Here is an 18,873-nt window from a genome sequence, read left to right on the forward strand (position 1 = left end):
TCCCTGCCCAGTAGAAAGAAGAAGAATCTGGAAGTGAAAGTGAAAGTGAAAGTGGAAATGTATCTAAAAAAGGACTTAAATATTGATCTGTTTCTCACATCGGGTCGGGTGTCACGTGACTGATCACTCATCAATGGGAATACATAGGGGAAAATATAAATCAATTTCACGCTTTTAAGAGCCCTTCAAAAACAATCTGTCACCGGATGACGATGTGCTATAATGTAATGAAATAATGTGAACTGAAATGGTTCTTGGAAAAAAAATTATTTCGTCATAAATCACGGCTACTTTTGAATGGCTGTCTATGGTGAAATATGCTTTTTCCATGGGGTGGTGTAGTTCCAGCATCTACCAGCAGGTGCTAATAGCTAACCAGCCAATTCCTGACCCCATAAACTTTTAATATTCCTGTCAGTGTGAGCGACTCCCTGAGCCATTATATGTCATAATGATATACTCCCATAAACCTAAAGTACATTATAAACGCCAGCAATTTCATAGTACTCCAACATCCTCTCTCAACGCTCTTAATTTTTCAACTGATTGACGTCATTACTTTACAACTTGGGGGCGGGGCATTTGAAACGGATGTGTGCGAATATTAGCCAATGAATGGCCGCATCCTCAGTTCAAATGTGAGATGTAATCCAATCATCTCCCAGGATTTCCATACGGAGGCGGGCCCTACCAACCTCCGTTAATTTTGCTCTTCCACAACACGGTCCTTTTAAAGTTCCGTAGATGATGAGAGAAGAGGGACGGTGAGGATACGGAGAACAGGGGGGCATTCCGAATATTTTTAGATGGTCCTAAGACATAAACTGAATCTAAAGAACACTTAAAGGGGTATTTTGGGGTCTTTTTCTATCACACTAACCGTTTCCTGGTTGGTTTTTAATACGGGTAGGCAAGCGCTCGCGCCATCAGGCTTACGGCGTTAGTAGCTAGCGATTAACCAAACGACAAAGGAAATATAGCCAGTCGAATCGCATTTCCATAAAAATATATTTTATTCACGTAGCCTATTTGGATTGGGGCCTTATTTTCGAAAATTCTCCGGCAATATTAAAAACTGTTTGAATAAACGCGAAAAAATCCACTAAAATGGCGGAGCCGGACAAATTAAACATTGACTCCATAATACAGCGTCTCCTTGAAGGTGAGAACGTCGTCACATATCTTTACATATTAACTAATATTCGCCAATGAGATAAGAAAGAATATATTTCTGTAGCTATGTGTGCATTGCATGTATTCTGCAGTACAGTAATTGTAAACATATTTTGTGTCCCTGAGAACAGCCCGAATGATATATGACTATCATGATACAGAATAAATCTAGCAGGCAAGGGGTACTTGCTGTCTCTTTATTCTTCTGTCTTATCATTTAAATCATTATTTGCCGGTTTGAGTGGAGAATATGTTCATTCAGTGACTGCTAGGTTGGTCAGTGCGGTTTGGAGTGATCGGTGTATATATATGTGCATACATACTGTATGTGTCCGCTTCACGTATGGTGTTGTGATAACTTTCAGCCACGGAAGCTTTAGATTGCATAGGATTACTGTAACTATGAAGACGTGGTTAGTTAGAAGAAGTGCAGTACCAAGTAATCTTCATAATATATTTCCACGCTGGCATTAGTCGTTGAAAATATAGTTGCAGGGAGAATTTGAATAGCAGCTGATGTAAATGTTTAGGTATTTCCAGTTACACTTATTGCCATATGCTAAATGATGGTAGTTTGGTTTGCTTGTTTATGGACTTAAAGGAGTAGTTCACCCAAAAGTCTAAATTCTCTCATCATTTGCTCACCCTCATGCCATCCCAGATGTGTATGTCTACCTTCTGTTGAACACAGATTTTTAGAAGAATATTTCAGCGCTGTTGGTCCATCCAATGCAAGTGAAGGGTGACCTGAACTTCGAAGCTCCAACAAGCACATAAAGGCAGCTTAAAAGTAATCCATAAGCCTTCAGTTGTTAAATCAGTGTCTTCAGAAGCTATATAATAGATGTGGGTGAGAAAGAGGTCAACATTTAAGTCATTTTGGTATAAATCTCCACTTTCACTTCCACATTCATCTTTTGTTTTTGCGATTCACATTCTTCGTGCATATAGCCATATCTCTCACAGAAAGAAAGTCAGACACATCTGGGGTGGCATGAGGGTGAGTAAATGATGAATAAATATTCCTTAAGTTCGTTTCAATTGCACGGTAGACATGTTTGGTTTAAAGGTATAGGCTTAATAGACCAAGTTGCAAGTATATTATCTATCATATTTGCCACAGAGTTTGATTATGCTGTCTAGAATGAGCACCAGTCAGCCTTTTCATCGTTTTTGTTGTTTCATCTGCTGTTGCTCAAGAGTCCTTGTTTTGTTTTATAGTTTGATTTGTATACTACTGAGTAGAAAAATCATAGCAAGTTCTTCTTAATAAAAAATAGGGTCTATATTGGACTGGTTGGGCTTTCATAACTACTGAAGATGTTGCCTGCTATGTAAAATTGGACTCTGAATTCTGCGCAACATCCCTTTGCTAAACTCATGCTACTGTAGCTAGAAAAGTGCCTTTTGTACTTGGTATTTACTGATACTTACTGTGGGTAAACATTGTGAATCACAGCACAGATGAGCAGTTTATCAAATATTTGAATCACATCAAGCATGTGTGTAACTGTAATAGTGCCTTAGGCCTTTTGTAAACTGTGTACCATCTTTCCAGCCGTTTCCGTTGCGAAGGAAGCAGTGAGTGAGGTCATGGGTAGTGAGGTGTCGTTGTTACTGATGCTCTTGGGTTATTTGGTCTGTATTTGCAAGAAGAACTAGGCTACAACTGAACAGAATTACAATTTTATTTAGACTACTTGAAAATGGGTTTCTTTCCTTTTCTGTGTTTTTCTTTTCTTTTTTTTTTTTTTATCTCGGAAGAATATTTATGATATATAAGAAAAAGGAAATTCTGTCTTGTCACGTAAATTGAAGCACACAAAGTTTATTTCGCCATATACAGGCCACTTTAACCTTTTTGCTTTGGGCCCTGTTGGCAGCACTGTGGTGTAAACCTGAAAGCACATTAAACAAATAAACAAGCCCGAAAATAGTAGTATTATATGTCTCCTTATGTAATCCTGCTGTCCTTTTCTCCCTCTGAGCTTGATGCCTCATCCAAAGTCCTGATTCTATAGAGGCTTTTTTTTTCATATGGATCTTCCAGGATTTTGGTGGTCATTCTTCAGATTGAACCTGACAGTATTAGTTTTTTTTTTTTTTTTATGTGATAAAGAACAATTCTAGTCCTTATCTTTCAAATGCATACAAAACAATAAATAGATATTTGTTTTTTTCTTTGCTGTTATATTTTGACCTGTGTGGTTGCTGGCATTGATGTGTAAAAAGTGCATTGCTCTGACCTTGCTTTCATGGTCAGTCACTGTTTGTATGCAGACAGATTCATCTCAAGACAAATGAAGCACAGTGAATCTTACTAGAATCTGGACAGGACTTTAGAAAAGTGACTGAGTGTCCTGTATTCCCAAAGTTGTTTTTTTTTTTTTGTTATTTTTTACTTTGCTACTGTGCCTATAGTTTGGAATTAATTGCATCAAGTAAGTTAAATAATTTAATCTTCACCTCTTCTGACAGGTGGTACTATATTATCCAGATCCAAACAGTTGCTCAGTGGAATGTTGAGAAATTCCAGATTATAAATCTAGATCCTTTCAATTCTGTACTCCATCACAGTTGTGCCTGAAGTCTCCTGGTCAACCAATGGAAAATCAGTTGTACTTTTTTTACAGGTGACATGAAGGAAGCCATTGTACATTGACTGATGCTTTTGGTTCAGTGTTGTTTTTGGCCAGCGTCTGCGGACACTTGTCATTCTGAGGGGAGGTGTCAGTTAAATAGTTGGTTTCTTCACCCCAGGTTTTACCTCTATCTGATTGCCTTCATTAGATTAAGTGTAAAGGGTATCACCTCCTTGAGTACCTGAAGTGATTGAGGGACATGAATGTCTGTGTGATGACTGCTTGCCAAACCAATTAAGCATGGGGCTGTTGACATGGGGTTTCCTGTCATTTCCCATTGCAGGAGACAGCTGGATGTTATGGACATTTGTACTCCTTTGTTTCTGTGAATTGTGTTTAATGTGATTGGTTGAACTGTTCTCATTCCCTTCTCTTTATTCATATTTAAAGAATTTAGCAATCCTAATTTACTACAAATAACTTGGTACATCGACTGGTTATAGTTTGAGTGGTTTATTTGGTTGTATACATCAGTTAAGTAGGCCTACACCCACATCCTTGTAGATGTTTGGAGTCTTCTCTGTTTTACCTTCTCTTCATTGTTATTTATGGGATTTAGCATAACTAACTTTGTACTCCTACTGGTCATAGTTCGAGTGGTTTATTTGGTTGTTTATCAACTAGGTCCAATCCCACCCTTGTGTTAGGTCTAAGCTGACTAACTTTAGGGCAAGTGCTGTCAGGGCATTAGCCGGCCATAATCTGGGTTTAAAGTGAGGAGTGGCAGGTTGCTATTTATACCTTCTTTTCACCGGCTGAGCCATCGGGCTTCTGGTCACTGTCAAGGCCCTCGGATCACTCATCAGCTGCTGGAGACCTTGAAGGCCTTCATTTTAGTGACCCCAACCTGCTGTTTTGCTGCACCTTTTGCACACATGCAGTGCATTGTCTTAATTTATTGTTTGCTTATTCCTTTTTTTAAATGGAACTGAGAGATATTTAATGTTAGTATCAATGGTTACATGGTTGTTCCACAATTTGGAAGTCGAAGTCAGTTTATCTTTTCACTGCAGCGCAAGATCAAAAACTTTCCCAGGAAACTTTGGTGCAAAAATACACTTACCAACATCACAGTAGCAATTAGTGGTTTTTTTTTAATGCCTGATGCCGATATCCAGAGAGTAGGGTGGCCTATACAATGCCGATAGATCACACAATTTAATATAGTAAATAACAAACATAAAATTGCTAAAAAAAATAAACTCTTATTTAGCTCTATATATATTCAGTTTCATGCAAAACTAAATTTTTTTAATTTTTTTATATATATATATAGATAGATAGATAGATAGCAGTTTCTTCAGGTTTCTGTTTAATCATCAAATTTTTATAATTTAAAATTTTGGCACATGAAGAAATTGTTAATATATTAGGAAGAAGGAAATAACAGTACACACAGTAGTCCAGCAACCATGGATGGCATGTCCACATTAGCAATCGCATTTACTCAAAAAAATATCGAATCAAACCAATTGTACATATAGTGCATAGTGAATAATACATTTACTTATAGTACATGCACTTTTACCTTGGGCTGCATCTGAAAACGTAGGCAGCTGACTTGCTGCCTTGCTGCCAAATCAGTTAATGGCTTAACTGACAGCTGTTTTGAATGAGTGGAACTCTTAAGGAAACTGGTCTCCGAACAGTTTGAAAAGCACCTTATTTTCATCCTACCTCCATATACAGGCTCTGGAGGCAGCATTTTCCTGGTTTCGGACGCAGCCTTGAAGTTGCACTCGCGTGTTTGTGTGGATCCAGTGCTGGCAGTGATCTCCTGACAGTTTAAATGGCCTGGATCACCTGCATGAATTGTCACAGACTGACCATCATGATTTGTGAATCAGAGGAGCTTTTGATCCTGATCCTGAAGTTTTTGATTCTGGCTGATGGAATACGTGCTTCAGAGGAAGATATTAGATGAGCGTTCGATGGGAAGAAAAAGCTGGGTTTTTGTGAGGTTCGTGAATTACATCTGTTTAAACGAGATATCTGCATATTTGTAGATGGTATATAAACAAGTTTTATTGATCTTTACCTTTTATCATTAGAAAAGAAAGTTAAAAGTTAGAGGGAACTGCTGAGGAGAGACTGTTAGAATACGTGCTTTAGAGGTAAATAAATGAATGCTCCATAGAACACTAGATCTGCTGAAGTTGTGTGAAGTTGCGTTATTACGTCTGTTTAAACAAGTTCTGTGCATATTTTCAGACGGTATATGATATTAATTTTATTGATATTTGCCTTTTTATCATTAGACAAGACAGTTTAAAGTTACAGGGAACTGTTGAGGAGAGAGAGGGAGAATGAAACAGGCGAGCACATTAACATTATGAGCTCACGCGTCTGCCACGGCTCTGAAATGTGGACCGTTTAAATGAGACTGTGTTGTAGTAACACGATGGCACGTAACAAGAAAACGAACTGTGGCTGGTTGTTTACATGTCTCAGTCGCTTCACATGCGAGCAGGCGATTCTCGGTGCCCTCAAGAAATCGGCCACACGGGAAAATGTATTGGCCGATGCGATAATTTAAAAAAAAGTCAGAATATCGGCCAATTTATCGGCCTCGGTGATATATCGGTCGACCACTACAGTGAACCCACAGTCTGGCAGCTGTTCACCTCAGTAGATCTTCAGGTTAAATTGAGCATCTTTACTGCTGGTATAAATTGCTAGAGAAAGGTGGATGCAAGCATGCTCTCCCTTCCACCCTTTCATCATGCACCGTGAAATCATTTTGGTGGTAGAATTGTCAGTTTGCATGAAATGGGCTGTTATAACTTTTTCATTCAATGCTTTTTGTGTCCTTGGAGGTTTGATCTATGTAAAACCGCATGTTTTAAAGATTTATTTAGAGAAGTGGGCTGGTTTGATCGATTTTTGTGACTGCACAAATAAGCCGTCTCCCAAATATTTGCATAACTGCCCGATTATATGAGTCACTGGGATGTGCTCGGTATATTTTTTCACTTGAAGCCCGCCTTGTGAAATGTATATTTAAAAGCCAGCACATGAATGTTGAATGAGACTGCAGACATCAGAAGTGGTGTATCTTTGCATGAGCTGTTTGGAATGGGACACTGGCCATATTGACCTTACAGATGTCTGTGAAGACTAAACTTCCCCTAGCTTCAGTGCTGCTCTGTCCAAAGAGACAGTAATATTTCACCTTTCCAGATAAATCATATGATCTTTCATGGTGTTGCTTCCAGATGAACACTCCGATCAGTGTGTTATGCAGCCAGTCTAAAAAGGCATGTTTGAATGGTACCGTAGGTCTGTGTTGTGTGAGATGACACTGTGTTTAGATCCTATAAGCCTTGACCGAGCAGCAGAAAGTGTCTTTGTGGCTCCAATTTTTATGTTTCATGTTTCTTTTCCAAAGGAACTGCAGGGATGAGCATAGGATCTGTTGACCCATGTTAATAGCTGCCTTGTTTGTTTGTTTGTCATGAATATTTTATTCTAGTTGAAGCTCAATTGCGCATGATTTTAGACAATAGGCAGCAATCCCTCTGGGCATTGCAAGATCTTAACCCAGTTTTGTGGTTCTTAAAAGCTGTGTGTGTTTGTACGGACAGTGTGTGCGTGTTTGACTAACACTAAGGAGTGTGTTTAACAAACCTGCTAAATTATATACATGCCTCCTCCAGGTCTAGCGCGGTTGGGGTGCACATTTCAGCAGAGACACACAGTTTTGTAATTGAGTGCACCAACATCTTTGTGTCACTAGTCTGACCATCCCATAATTTCAGAGAGCCCCTTGAGACAAGTTTTTCATCCTCTGGTTCTCCCCCCTCGTTCTTAAAGGGCCACGCAGATAACACGGAGACCAAGAACTGGTTCTAAGCTGTCACATTTGCTTGTTCATTTTAGCTTGTGTACTGGTGCGCACTCATTTTGTTCCCCCCCTTTGTTTCAGTGAAAGGCTCCAGGCCAGGCAAGAACGTACAGCTGACAGAGAACGAAATCCGGGGTCTCTGTCTCAAGTCTCGGGAAATTTTCCTCAGCCAGCCGATCTTGCTGGAGCTGGAAGCACCGCTCAAGATTTGCGGTAAGTATGTTTAACCCTGGAAGGATATAAACCGTTTTTAAATCGCAATTTTGTCTCCAAAGATTCTAATAAACTGATTGTCTGTCTTCTGAGTGTTTTAGATGTTAAAGGGGTAGTTCACCCCAAAATTATAATTCTTATGATTTACTGAGCATTATGTTGTTGCTAACCTGAATGACTTTTATTCTTCTGTGGAACACAAAAGTAGTTGTTGGGCAGAATGACAGGTGCCACCATTCAATTTCATTGAATGAATGAGGCTCATTCTTCCTAGCTTCTCCTTTTGTGTTCCACAGAAGTCAAATGGGTTTGGAACAACATGAGGGTGAGTAAAACATGACAAATGTTTTTATTTTTATGAATGATTCCTTAAACACCACAACATAATTTGAATTCAGTACTTAAAACTGTCCTACTTTGTAAAATGATACAACATAAGAACCTGTCATTCTGCATATCATGTCTGGTTTTAAGATTTGTTCAAATTTCTCATCTGCTCTTCACTTTTCTTTAGGGATGCACCTATATGGAAATTTTGGCCGATACTATGATTCAGTGTATTTGGTCCGATAACCGATATATTTGCCAATGAATCTATATCTGGATATAAATATACATTTTATATGTCTGATTACAAAAAACAAAAGGCTCATGTTATAAAGCCACATCCGGAGCACTTCTAATAAAATCAATCATGTAAAGTAGGTATGTAATGGTTTCACAATATAGCTCGGTTTTAAAACGGACGGTTATCATACCGTTGAAATCTTCTCATTGACGGTATTGCATGAATATAAAGACGGATTTTTTCAGAAGTTTTATAAAATCCAAATCGGTTTAAGACACAATCTGCGACATTTACAGCATCATATAAACTTGGCGAGATAAAATAAATCTTTAAATTGCGTCTTCCTCATGTTACATTCGACTGTCACTCCATAGACCTTTTTCACAGACCGCGACGTGTTTCCGCCTTAGCAGCTTAAATCTAGCTAGTTATATTGCCCTGGAATTAGTTTTAAAAACAAATTACCACTGTTGCGAGGAGCTTTCTATTACAGCTGCTGAGAGAGTGACAGTAAATTTGGCATCTTCTCCCATCTGAATGTCTTAATCCACCGCTCTCTATTTTTTTCCTCTTCTGGAAAGACATTCAAATGTAATAGTGTATTTTTCTTTTGGTCTTGGAGCAAATGAGTAAGTTAAAATAATATTTGCTGTGATCTCCTATTTACTCCCATTCACTGCTGTGGTAAACGGCAAAAGGTCTATTTTAAAGGTGACGTGCTACGCTCGCGACAAGTGCAGCACGAGCGCATCATACAGACATGTCCGAGCCTGAATCTTTATTTCCGCCACCCAACGCGGTTGAAGTCCGCTGTGTGGTATTACTTTGGGTATGTTAAAGACCCACGAGGCACCATCAATGTTGATGGTTACCCAGTTGGTAAAGTTTGTCGCAAAAAGGATCGGCTCAGGCGGGAAACACGTCAAACCTTAAGCACCTTCTCCGTGAGCACCATTCCAAGGAATTTGTGGAGATGATATAAGTGGAAATACAGTGTACAGGCAAGGCTGGATCTACCCCAGTATAAGTGTACAAATATATAATATATTAATGTAAGATGTTGACATTGTGTAGGGGTTCATTCATGTCGAACTGCCTCAGCTCTCGCCGAACGCACAAATGACCACACAGACTGATCGTGTGATTGATTACAGCAGCAGCCAATCGTGTGATTTGTTAAAGCAGCGGCCAATGGCGTGATCGGTTGCAGCAGCAGCCAATCATGTACTTGCTACTACAGCGCATGTACAGTGTTTGGGCTCTCGTGAGCTGAGGTTTTTTGAGATTATTTTCTCAACCACAACGACAATATGGAGAAATACATGGATAAAAAAAAGAGGTAAGAGATGAGTTTCCCAGTTGTTTTCAAGTTTTCACTGAATGATTATTCAATTTATTGCTGTCAGTTATAGGTTGAGACATGTCCTCAGCACTTTCTGAAATAACATTCGTCATGTATGTGTATAATCCAGATGAAACATCTCCAGTTCTTGAGTAGGAGTTTCTATTTCATCTGATCTGTGTGTGTTTTGATTGGCCATTCAGTACTGGAATGTGTTATTTTGAATGCTATGATGAGTGTTTGTTGCGGCTGTTATCAGTGTTGTTTAGTGTCAGCAGTTTTTTCTGTAGCTCGTGCTCTTTTTCCAGTGGAAAGAAAAGCACAATACAGTATGTCCTTCATTGTGATAGCCTTCTCGGCTGAATTGTTTTTGTGTGTAGAGCATGTGTGTTGTCTTTTTCTCCTTCTCTCATAATCGCTCTCAGGTGTGGGGTAACCAGGTGATCTGATTGTTAATGGGGCGCACCGGCGCGCAGTGTGTTTCCTTCCTATATAAACTGAGTATTCAATGGTTGGATTGTGTGATGGGAGACGGGTGTTCGTGAGCTGTGCCATCTCGGTCACCGATGCTCCAGCGCAGATTTTTTTTTTTTATGAACTTCTGAGTTAGCTGTTTTTTCAAATACAGAACTGTCAATAAATGTGTCTGTGATTCCGCTACTCTCGACTCCCTGCATATTTTATTGCATTTTATTTTTAAAGTGTAACACCCATCCACTGATGTACAGATAAAATCTTTGTTTATTACAATAAAAAGTTATATTTGGGCCAATTAGAGACCGGAACCTCTAAAAACTAGAGGCAAAAAGTCTTCACTAGACCAATTACTCATGTTCTTAAAGTGCTTATCTAGGTGTTCGTCTACTGACTAACAAAATCCCAAAGACTGATAGTGTCAGTTGTAGAGATGAAAGTACTATATTACATGAAATATTCATTTGAGTGTTTGAATCGGTCATTAAAAATGACTAATTTAAAAGAATCTTTTACTGTGCATAAAATAATACATATTCATGAGTTTCGCAGCACTGTCACTTACAGTATATTTTCATACAGTTTATTTTTATTTAGTACTAACTTTGTGTTAATGTTCACTTTCAAATGGCTTATTCCAGCTGACACAAAGGTGATAGGCCTACAGGGCTTTATTAGCAGAATAACATGGGATGTGCATGCACTCTCCATTCATGAGTACACTTAAAAAACAAACAAAAAAAATAAATAAAAAAAACTTTTTTTGGTGGTGACGTTTAGTCCAGATTGCCAGTTTTACAGTACGTCAAGCTAAGAAACATTTAGAATTTGTTGATGTGTTTTATAGACAATGTCTTGGTGCTCTGGAGATAGAAATTGTTCATTATTTTTGTATTATGTGATTATTTCTTTTTTTTTTTTTTATGTTGGCAAATCAGTAACAAGATGGTTACTATGTAGTTCCTGTAGAAAGTGCAGTTGTATCGCAAATTCATGGATATTTATATTTTGATAGTGACTCCAGTTAATGAACTAGTACTTGTTGCAATTAAGCTTGGTAACTCAACCCATAAGAACTACGCATGGGTGCTTGCTTTGGTGATGCCACCCCTCATAGTCTGCATGCCACCTACTTGCCACCCCATGAAAAAATGTCTAGATCCGACCCTGTATACAGGATAAAAAATTATAGCCCCTGTTTAATAAAAACACCAGGTTAAGTGTAGTTTTACATGGTATGTAATGACTAGGTAGGCTAAAGTTATGTTTGTGCTTTGTCACATTCACAAATGTAGCAAACGTATTTAAGCACTCGTTCAACATTACGATGTGCCAACTGTTTGTTAATTTGCCTAAGTGCAGCACAACAGTGGGCCACCAATGTGTTTGATACTACTAATAATATGTTTTACTTGTAAAACAAAGTACTAAATAGGGTTTACAAAGTGCATGGCTTTTGGTGTGCAGGACAGTATGCATGCAGGAAACTGTGGCAGAAAATAGACAGTATTGGACAAAATGGCAATAAATAAACTGCAAATAAATAATATATTTTAAGTAGGTATTGTTTAGAATTGAACAATCACAAATGCAATAATTTACTGAATGCATACAAATGCATATCTAAAGTGTTAACCTGGGCAATAATCATTACAAATTATTAGAGTTCAATTTCATAAATCATAAAATAACAATAACAAAATATTTTGTTATTATATATTTTTTCATTATTATCATCTGACTACTGTACATGTTGCAATTTTTATTATTATTATTGTTTTACCTGTTTGAGATTTTTTTTTTCTTTCTTTTACCTTGTCAGATTAAGAGAGTGTCCTGATGTTCAAGATCAAAAGTTAAAGGATTAACATTGAAGAAATCCAAAATAAAGTTCAAGAATTGGTTATAATTCAAATGTCTTTGTGTGTTTATCAGACATATTTCATAACCAAATATTAAACTGCTAATAATATCATCAGTGCACCTCAATACCGTAAAACCGTGGTCATTTATGTGATGGTTATCATACCGTGAAAATGTCATACCGTTACACACCTAATGTAAAGTGGATTATTTTTATTTTAAAACAACTTCAATAGCAGAAAACCTGGAAGAAAACAGGAACCTGCAAGAAACAGCTAAAACTTTTAATTCATTTACCAAATGTAGCCAGCTTTGAACCAGTTAAGAAATTTTACATTCCAATGGCCAACTTCTTTTTATTTAATAATAATTAAAAAAAAAGCATGATGACTCTGCAATTTAAAATTAATTTGATGAGTGAGCTACTTTTATAAATACAGTGCATTGCACTGAATTCAAACCTCTGAAAAGACAAAACTAAGGAATACAAACAAATCTCAAACTCACTGTGAACACAACAATATGCTTTAACATACAAAAAGAAAAAAGAATGTATGTGACATACATAAATACTGTATAATGGAGTGTTTACTCAGATCCATGATGATCCTCTAAAGCAAAGCCAGAAGGCACCAGTCAAAACCCACATGGTGAGTAGCATGTTCCTTAAAAAGCCATCATTTATTGGCTTTAATATATTGGCCAAGTTTTCTTATTGGACCGATATCTAAAATTCACATTTATTGTCCGATACCGATATGGCCGCCAATATATTGTGCATCCCTACTTCCTAAGTGCTGTATGGTAAACATTAATACTCAAAGGTGCTTCAGATTTTAAAGTTACTGAATGACTGATTTCTCCATGCAGGTGATGTTCATGGTCAGTACTATGACCTTCTTCGTCTCTTTGAATATGGGGGCTTTCCTCCTGAGAGCAACTACTTGTTCCTGGGGGACTATGTGGACCGAGGGAAACAGTCTCTAGAGACCATCTGCCTCCTGTTGGCCTACAAAGTCAAATATCCTGAAAACTTTTTCTTGCTGCGTGGCAACCATGAGTGCGCCTCTATCAACCGTATATATGGCTTCTATGATGAGTGTAAGCATCAGTATAATCACTGTTCTTGACCTACATTTAACACTTACGACACCCTCCAATACACACACATACACAGTTTCTAATGTGCACAAACCCATGAAGTTGTACAAAGTCACTCCAGAATCAGTTTGTTAAAAATGGATCTTAAACGTCTTTTATTTGTTTTTAATCTGGATTTAAGTGGTGTTAAAAACAAAATTTCCACCTAAGGTGAAATGTGTAGCCCTTGGTGTGATGTAATGTCAAACTGATGGGAGAAATAATGTTTATCAAGAGATCTTGGCTTATTTAAGCCTTTTTGGCCAAACTTGTCAGTACATTCTGCCATTTTATTTTAAATTTTTTGGACACCTAAAGATTTTATCAATCTTTTCAGGTAAACGACGGTATAATATTAAGCTGTGGAAGACCTTCACAGACTGTTTCAACTGTTTACCTGTGGCTGCCATTGTAGACGAGAAGATCTTCTGTTGCCATGGAGGTGAGTACAGAGCAGACCAAGGTCTTCTGCCCCCATGGTAATTTTAATGTTCTGTCATAACTCCAGTGTTGACTTTGCAATTTCCCTGGAGAATTTAAATGTGTCTGAGTAAAATGTATCTGTTTTATAACCATATCTCTAGGAGACCATAAAGTTTGTTTCATTTGATTGCACGAAAGCTGTTTTCCAAACTCAAGGGCACACTAGGGGACTGAAGTAGAGTCCTTATAAAAACGGGGGTTTAGGGTTCACTTCATTTGAACTGAAATATGGTTTACGGATGATGTGGAAGTAATCTGGTCTGGAAGTGAACCGTACTTGATTGTGTATTTTGGGGATGGTCACAAATTCATCATGTCTTCAAAATAAGCAGCGAGGGATTCGTGTGGTTGGAGAAGGAAATGCAGTGTTTATAGAAGTAGGTTCCAATGTAAACAGAAAGGCACAGATGGAGTGCCTATGTAAATATGCTAAGATTATTATGTTATACATTTTTTTACTTTAAGGCACTTAAGCTAAAGGGGTTCACTAGAATTATTGATCGATGCTACGTATATACAGTGCTGTGAAAAAGTATTTGCCTCCTTCCTGATTTCTTCTGTTTTTGGGTATTTTTCATACTAAATTGTTTTAGATCTTCAAACAAGATATAACATAAAACAAAGGCAACCGGAGTAAATGCAAAATACAGCTTTCAAATATATATTTGTTTTATTGAAGCAAAAAAGTTATCCAACACCTATATCACCCATGTGAAAAACTAACTGCCCCTTTAAACTTAATAGCTGGTTGTGCCACCTTTAGCAGCAACAACTGCAACCAAACGCTTCAGATAACTGGAGATCAGTCTTTCACAATGCTGTGGTGGAATTTTGGTCCACTCTTCTTTGCAGAACTGCTTTAGTTTAGCCACATTGGAGGGTTTTTCGAGCATGAACTGCACGTTTAAGGTCCTTCCACAGCATCTCAATTGGGCTCAAGTCAGGACTTTGACTAGGCCACTCCAAAACATTAATTTTGATTCTTTTGAGCCATTCAGAGGTGGACTTACTCCTATGATTCGGATCATTGTCTTGCTGCATAATCCAGTTGTGCTTGAGCTTCAACTCACGGACTGATGACCGGACATTCTCCTTCAGGATTTTCTGGTAGAGAGCAGAATTCATGTTTCCCTCAATTATTGCAAGTCGCCCTGGCCCTGAAGCAGCAAAGCATCCCCGACACCATCACACTACCACCACCATGCTTGACCCGTAGGTATGATGTTCTTTTTGTGGAATTCTGTGTTTGATATGCCAGATGTAACGGGACACCTGTCTTCCAAACAGTTCCACTTTTGACTCATCAGTCCACAGAACATTCTCCCAAAAGGTTTGATGATAATCAAGGTGTGTTCTGGCAAAATTCAGATGAGCCTTAATTTTCTTCTGGGTTAGTAGTGGTTTTCGCCTCGCCACTCTTCCATGGATGCCATTTTTGGCCAGTGTCTTTCTGATAGTGGGGTCATGAACAGTGACCTTTATAGATGCAAGAGAGGCCTGCAGTTCCTTGGATGTTGTCCTTGGCTTTTTTGTGACTTCCTGGATGAGTCGTCGCTGTGCTCTTGGAGGAATTTATTAGAACACCCTAGCAATGACCTAGAAAGTTCCTAGCGACAACCCAGAACACCCTAGCAACCACTTAGCAATGCCCTCGTGACTACACAGAACACCCTAACAACCACTTAGCAACTCCCTAGCAACCACCCAGAACACCATAGCAACCACCTAGCAACTCCCTAGCGAACACCCTAGCAGCGCCCTAGAGACCACCAAGAACACCCTAGCAACTGCCTAGCAACACCCTAGCGACCACCCAGAAAACCCTAGTAACCGTCTAGCAACCACCTAGTAACACCCTACCAACTACTCAGAACAACCTAGCAATGACCTAGCAACCACCCCTGACTCCTTAGCAACCGCCTGTCTGTCTGTTTATCTATCTGTCTGTCTGTTCTATCTATCTAAAACTTTCAGACAGGCTTTTTCAAGCCAACCTAAAGTTTGTCCACAAACTTTTTAATCTAGTTTTTCTTTACACTGCAGCCATGCAAAATAAAGCTCTTTTATTATGATTTTTGCCCAAAAAGTGTGTGACGAATTTAGAAGTTTCTAAAAGTGGGGGTACATCCCTGTCTGTTTCTAAATATGCTGATTAGATTTTGTTCAGCAAACTGGGGAGCCAATAGTGCCCTAAAACTGCAATGTAAAACATGTGTTTCTGCTTTAGGCCTCTCTCCAGACCTGCAGTCAATGGAGCAGGTACGGCGCGTCATGCGGCCCACAGATGTGCCTGACCAGGGGCTGCTGTGTGACCTGCTTTGGGCTGACCCAGACAAAGACGTGCTGGGCTGGGGAGAGAATGACCGCGGTGTATCCTTCACCTTCGGTGCGGACGTGGTGGCCAAATTCCTTCACAAATACGACATGGACCTAATATGCAGGGCACATCAGGTTAGTATATGCTCAGTGGCAAGGGGAATGTCTGATGTATTCTTTCATGATGCTTTGATATTCCACAAAACATTGGCACATTTAATAATAGACTCTGCAGAAGACTGTAGTCCCCAACTATATATGTGACACACTCTAAGCCAGGGGTCTGAATGAAACTTTTAGCTGAACTTTGGTTTCTTAACTTTTTGTATTTTTACCACATTTTAAAATGATATGAATTGAAAATCAAACAATAATTGTTTATTATTCTCTTCTTTTTGCAGGTGGTGGAGGACGGTTATGAGTTTTTTGCTAAGAGACAGTTAGTCACTCTGTTCTCCGCTCCAAACTACTGTGGCGAGTTTGATAACGCGGGGGCCATGATGAGTGTAGATGAGACGCTCATGTGTTCTTTTCAGGTAAGAAAACAAGAGCTACCATTTTCCTTTACCCGATTATTAGGCTTTCTAGCTCCTCTCCAGATGCATCAAGTATGCTTGGACCAATGCGTCCATTTCATCAGTAGATTTGCATTAGATCATCTCCTGAAGGTGTATACTATGCATATGCAGTGATTGTCTTGCTCGTGATGTACTGAAGAGCTCACTATGTGGGCGGATGTGTCTATATTTGGAAGTCCTAAAGGCGAACATTTGCTGTCGTGCACTGTTGCTTACTCTTCCTCTCTCTTCTTTCAGATCCTTAAGCCAGCCGATAAGAAGCTGTATTACGGAGGAGGTGGTGGAATGGGTTCAGGTCGTCCAGTAACCCCGCCACGAAATTCAGCCAAGGGCGGAAAAGCCAAAAAATAACACCTGCTGGATAACCCCCTTACTTCCCATATTCCGAAAATCCATTCTTACCCACAATCTTTCTCTACCTCCCTTCTTCCTTTCCGTCTCCAAACGGCTCTAAAGCAAAACAGTACCCAGGGTTGAAGTCCTTCTATTGTCTTTTTTTTTTTTTTTTTTTTTTTTTCCAGTCATGTAACTTTTCAAAGGTGTGTGTTTATATATGAGACTGCATGTGTGAGAATCTGTTATGTTTGTTACACTCTTTGTGTTTGTCTTTCCACCCATCCCTCCACCGCTCACTGCACTGTCTCCCCACCTGTCTATTGTGATGGAACCTTCAAAGAAGCCTGCATGTGAATGCCCAGTCAGGCTCTGGGAAAGAGTGAGACAGACAGAGGGTCAGAGGGGGTTGAGAGCATTTAGTTTTTGAGAGGCTTGGGTGAAGCCCTCACTGTCTATGTCCTTGCCCCTACATCATTTTAATGCTAAACACATATCTGCACATTCTCCACTGGTTAGAGAGCCAGTCTGAATGAAATGTAAAACATGTATTTACATGTGTACACATACGCAGGGATGGATGTGCAGAGAAAATGTGAGGTAGAGAGAGACTCGTCACAGATGCATATTTTCCATTTAGAGATCCAGTGATTTAAAAACAATCATGTTGGAACTTTTTACTTTTTGTAGATGGATCACAACAAAAGCTTTGAAATTCTTTGCTTATTATGTGTGTTTTTTTTAATGTCTTTTTTGAAAGACAGTTATCAATAAAAAGAACTTTATTTAAACATCTTGTACTATTTTACTGTGTCTCATTATCCGAAGTTACAACTCGTTTCCTCGGATGAAAGTTTGCTGTTATCGATTTATCCTGTTTTATTTGTTTTGCATGTTTAAAGAGGACTGAATTTAGTCTATCAGGGTTGACCAGAGCATACAGATTTGCGTGGGACTGAGATTGTACATCTGATCATTTTATGTTTGTATTCTCACTATCTGTCCGTCACTTTGGTCTTTCTGTCTAATTCTCTCTGAAGCCAACATTAAGGCAGTTTCTTCCCCTTTTGCCTTTCAATTATGCATTTCTCCATGGTGCTTGTAATCACTCTCTTATCTTTCCTGTTGGTCCCTCTGTCCTTTTTTTGCCCTCTTCCAAGTGAGCATTATCTGGGTTTAAAGCAGTGGTCATTGAACTCTGCTGGATCTTGCTTTGCCAGCTCTCTTCTCTTCCCTCTAGACCTTTGGAGAGCTATTTCCTTATATCCTTTTCATGTGTCTCCCTCCATTTCAATCACTGTGTTTAAGTTAGCAGGTAGTTGGTAAATCTGAGGAGTTGCTATAGTAATTAGGATTTAAGAAGTCTTCTGTTGGCCTCACAAATGCACGCTACTGGCTCCGACACATTGTAAATGCATATCACCGATTCAGTGGTTTTTCAATTTGTCCTCTAGCAGGGATAAGGATATTGCAAAGCAATACATTAGTGCCCTCTGCTGTCTCAAAGAAACACTGTGCACGTCACTGGGGTAATAACTAGTACAGTAACCATACTCTTACACATTTAAATTAATTTTGCATCACAGCAGTATGATTCGGATCATTGTCTTGCTGCATAATCCAGTATTTGTGATATACAAAATACAATAGTATGCCATTGTTTCATTGCCTGGCATCTGATGATCATGCAATCCAAAGTGGTCAATCACACCGGTAGGAGGCATAATATCTCTCTTATACCAAGAGTGGTCGTGTGTGCGTGTGTGTTTTTATTTTTTTATTTTTTTATTTACTGAATGTGTGGAAAGAAAGCAAAAAGTTTGTCTGTTTCCTTTTGGTTAATGGCCTGTCTGTTATTTCTGATCCCAGGAAAGGCTGGTAAATTTGGGCATAACATATTTGCT

The 18,873-nt window shown here is 38.8% G+C and overlaps 1 protein-coding gene across 1 annotated transcript; it reads left to right on the forward strand.

Moving 5' to 3' along the window:
• Positions 1 to 682: 682 nt before the first annotated feature.
• Positions 683 to 17,762, forward strand: LOC127450747 (serine/threonine-protein phosphatase alpha-2 isoform-like). Its single transcript, XM_051715074.1, has 7 exons — positions 683 to 1,162; positions 7,741 to 7,872; positions 12,990 to 13,220; positions 13,597 to 13,701; positions 15,970 to 16,193; positions 16,460 to 16,594; positions 16,874 to 17,762. The coding sequence occupies exons 1-7, from the start codon at positions 1,108 to 1,110 to the stop codon at positions 16,985 to 16,987; spliced, it is 996 nt and encodes a 331-aa protein (XP_051571034.1). The 5' UTR covers positions 683 to 1,107; the 3' UTR covers positions 16,988 to 17,762.
• Positions 17,763 to 18,873: the final 1,111 nt, after the last annotated feature.

This window comes from Myxocyprinus asiaticus, chromosome 13 (genome assembly GCF_019703515.2).
Source record: "Myxocyprinus asiaticus isolate MX2 ecotype Aquarium Trade chromosome 13, UBuf_Myxa_2, whole genome shotgun sequence".
NCBI classification, from domain to species: Eukaryota; Metazoa; Chordata; class Actinopteri; order Cypriniformes; family Catostomidae; genus Myxocyprinus; species Myxocyprinus asiaticus.

Coding starts and splice junctions, on each gene's coding strand:
- LOC127450747 (XM_051715074.1), top strand. CDS start 1,108: ATGGCGGAGCCGGACAAATTAAACATTGACTCCATAATACAGCGTCTC. Junction 1,163..7,740: donor AATACAGCGTCTCCTTGAAG/GTGAGAACGTCG, acceptor CCTTTGTTTCAG/TGAAAGGCTCCAGGCCAGGC. Junction 16,595..16,873: donor CGCTCATGTGTTCTTTTCAG/GTAAGAAAACAA, acceptor CTCTTCTTTCAG/ATCCTTAAGCCAGCCGATAA.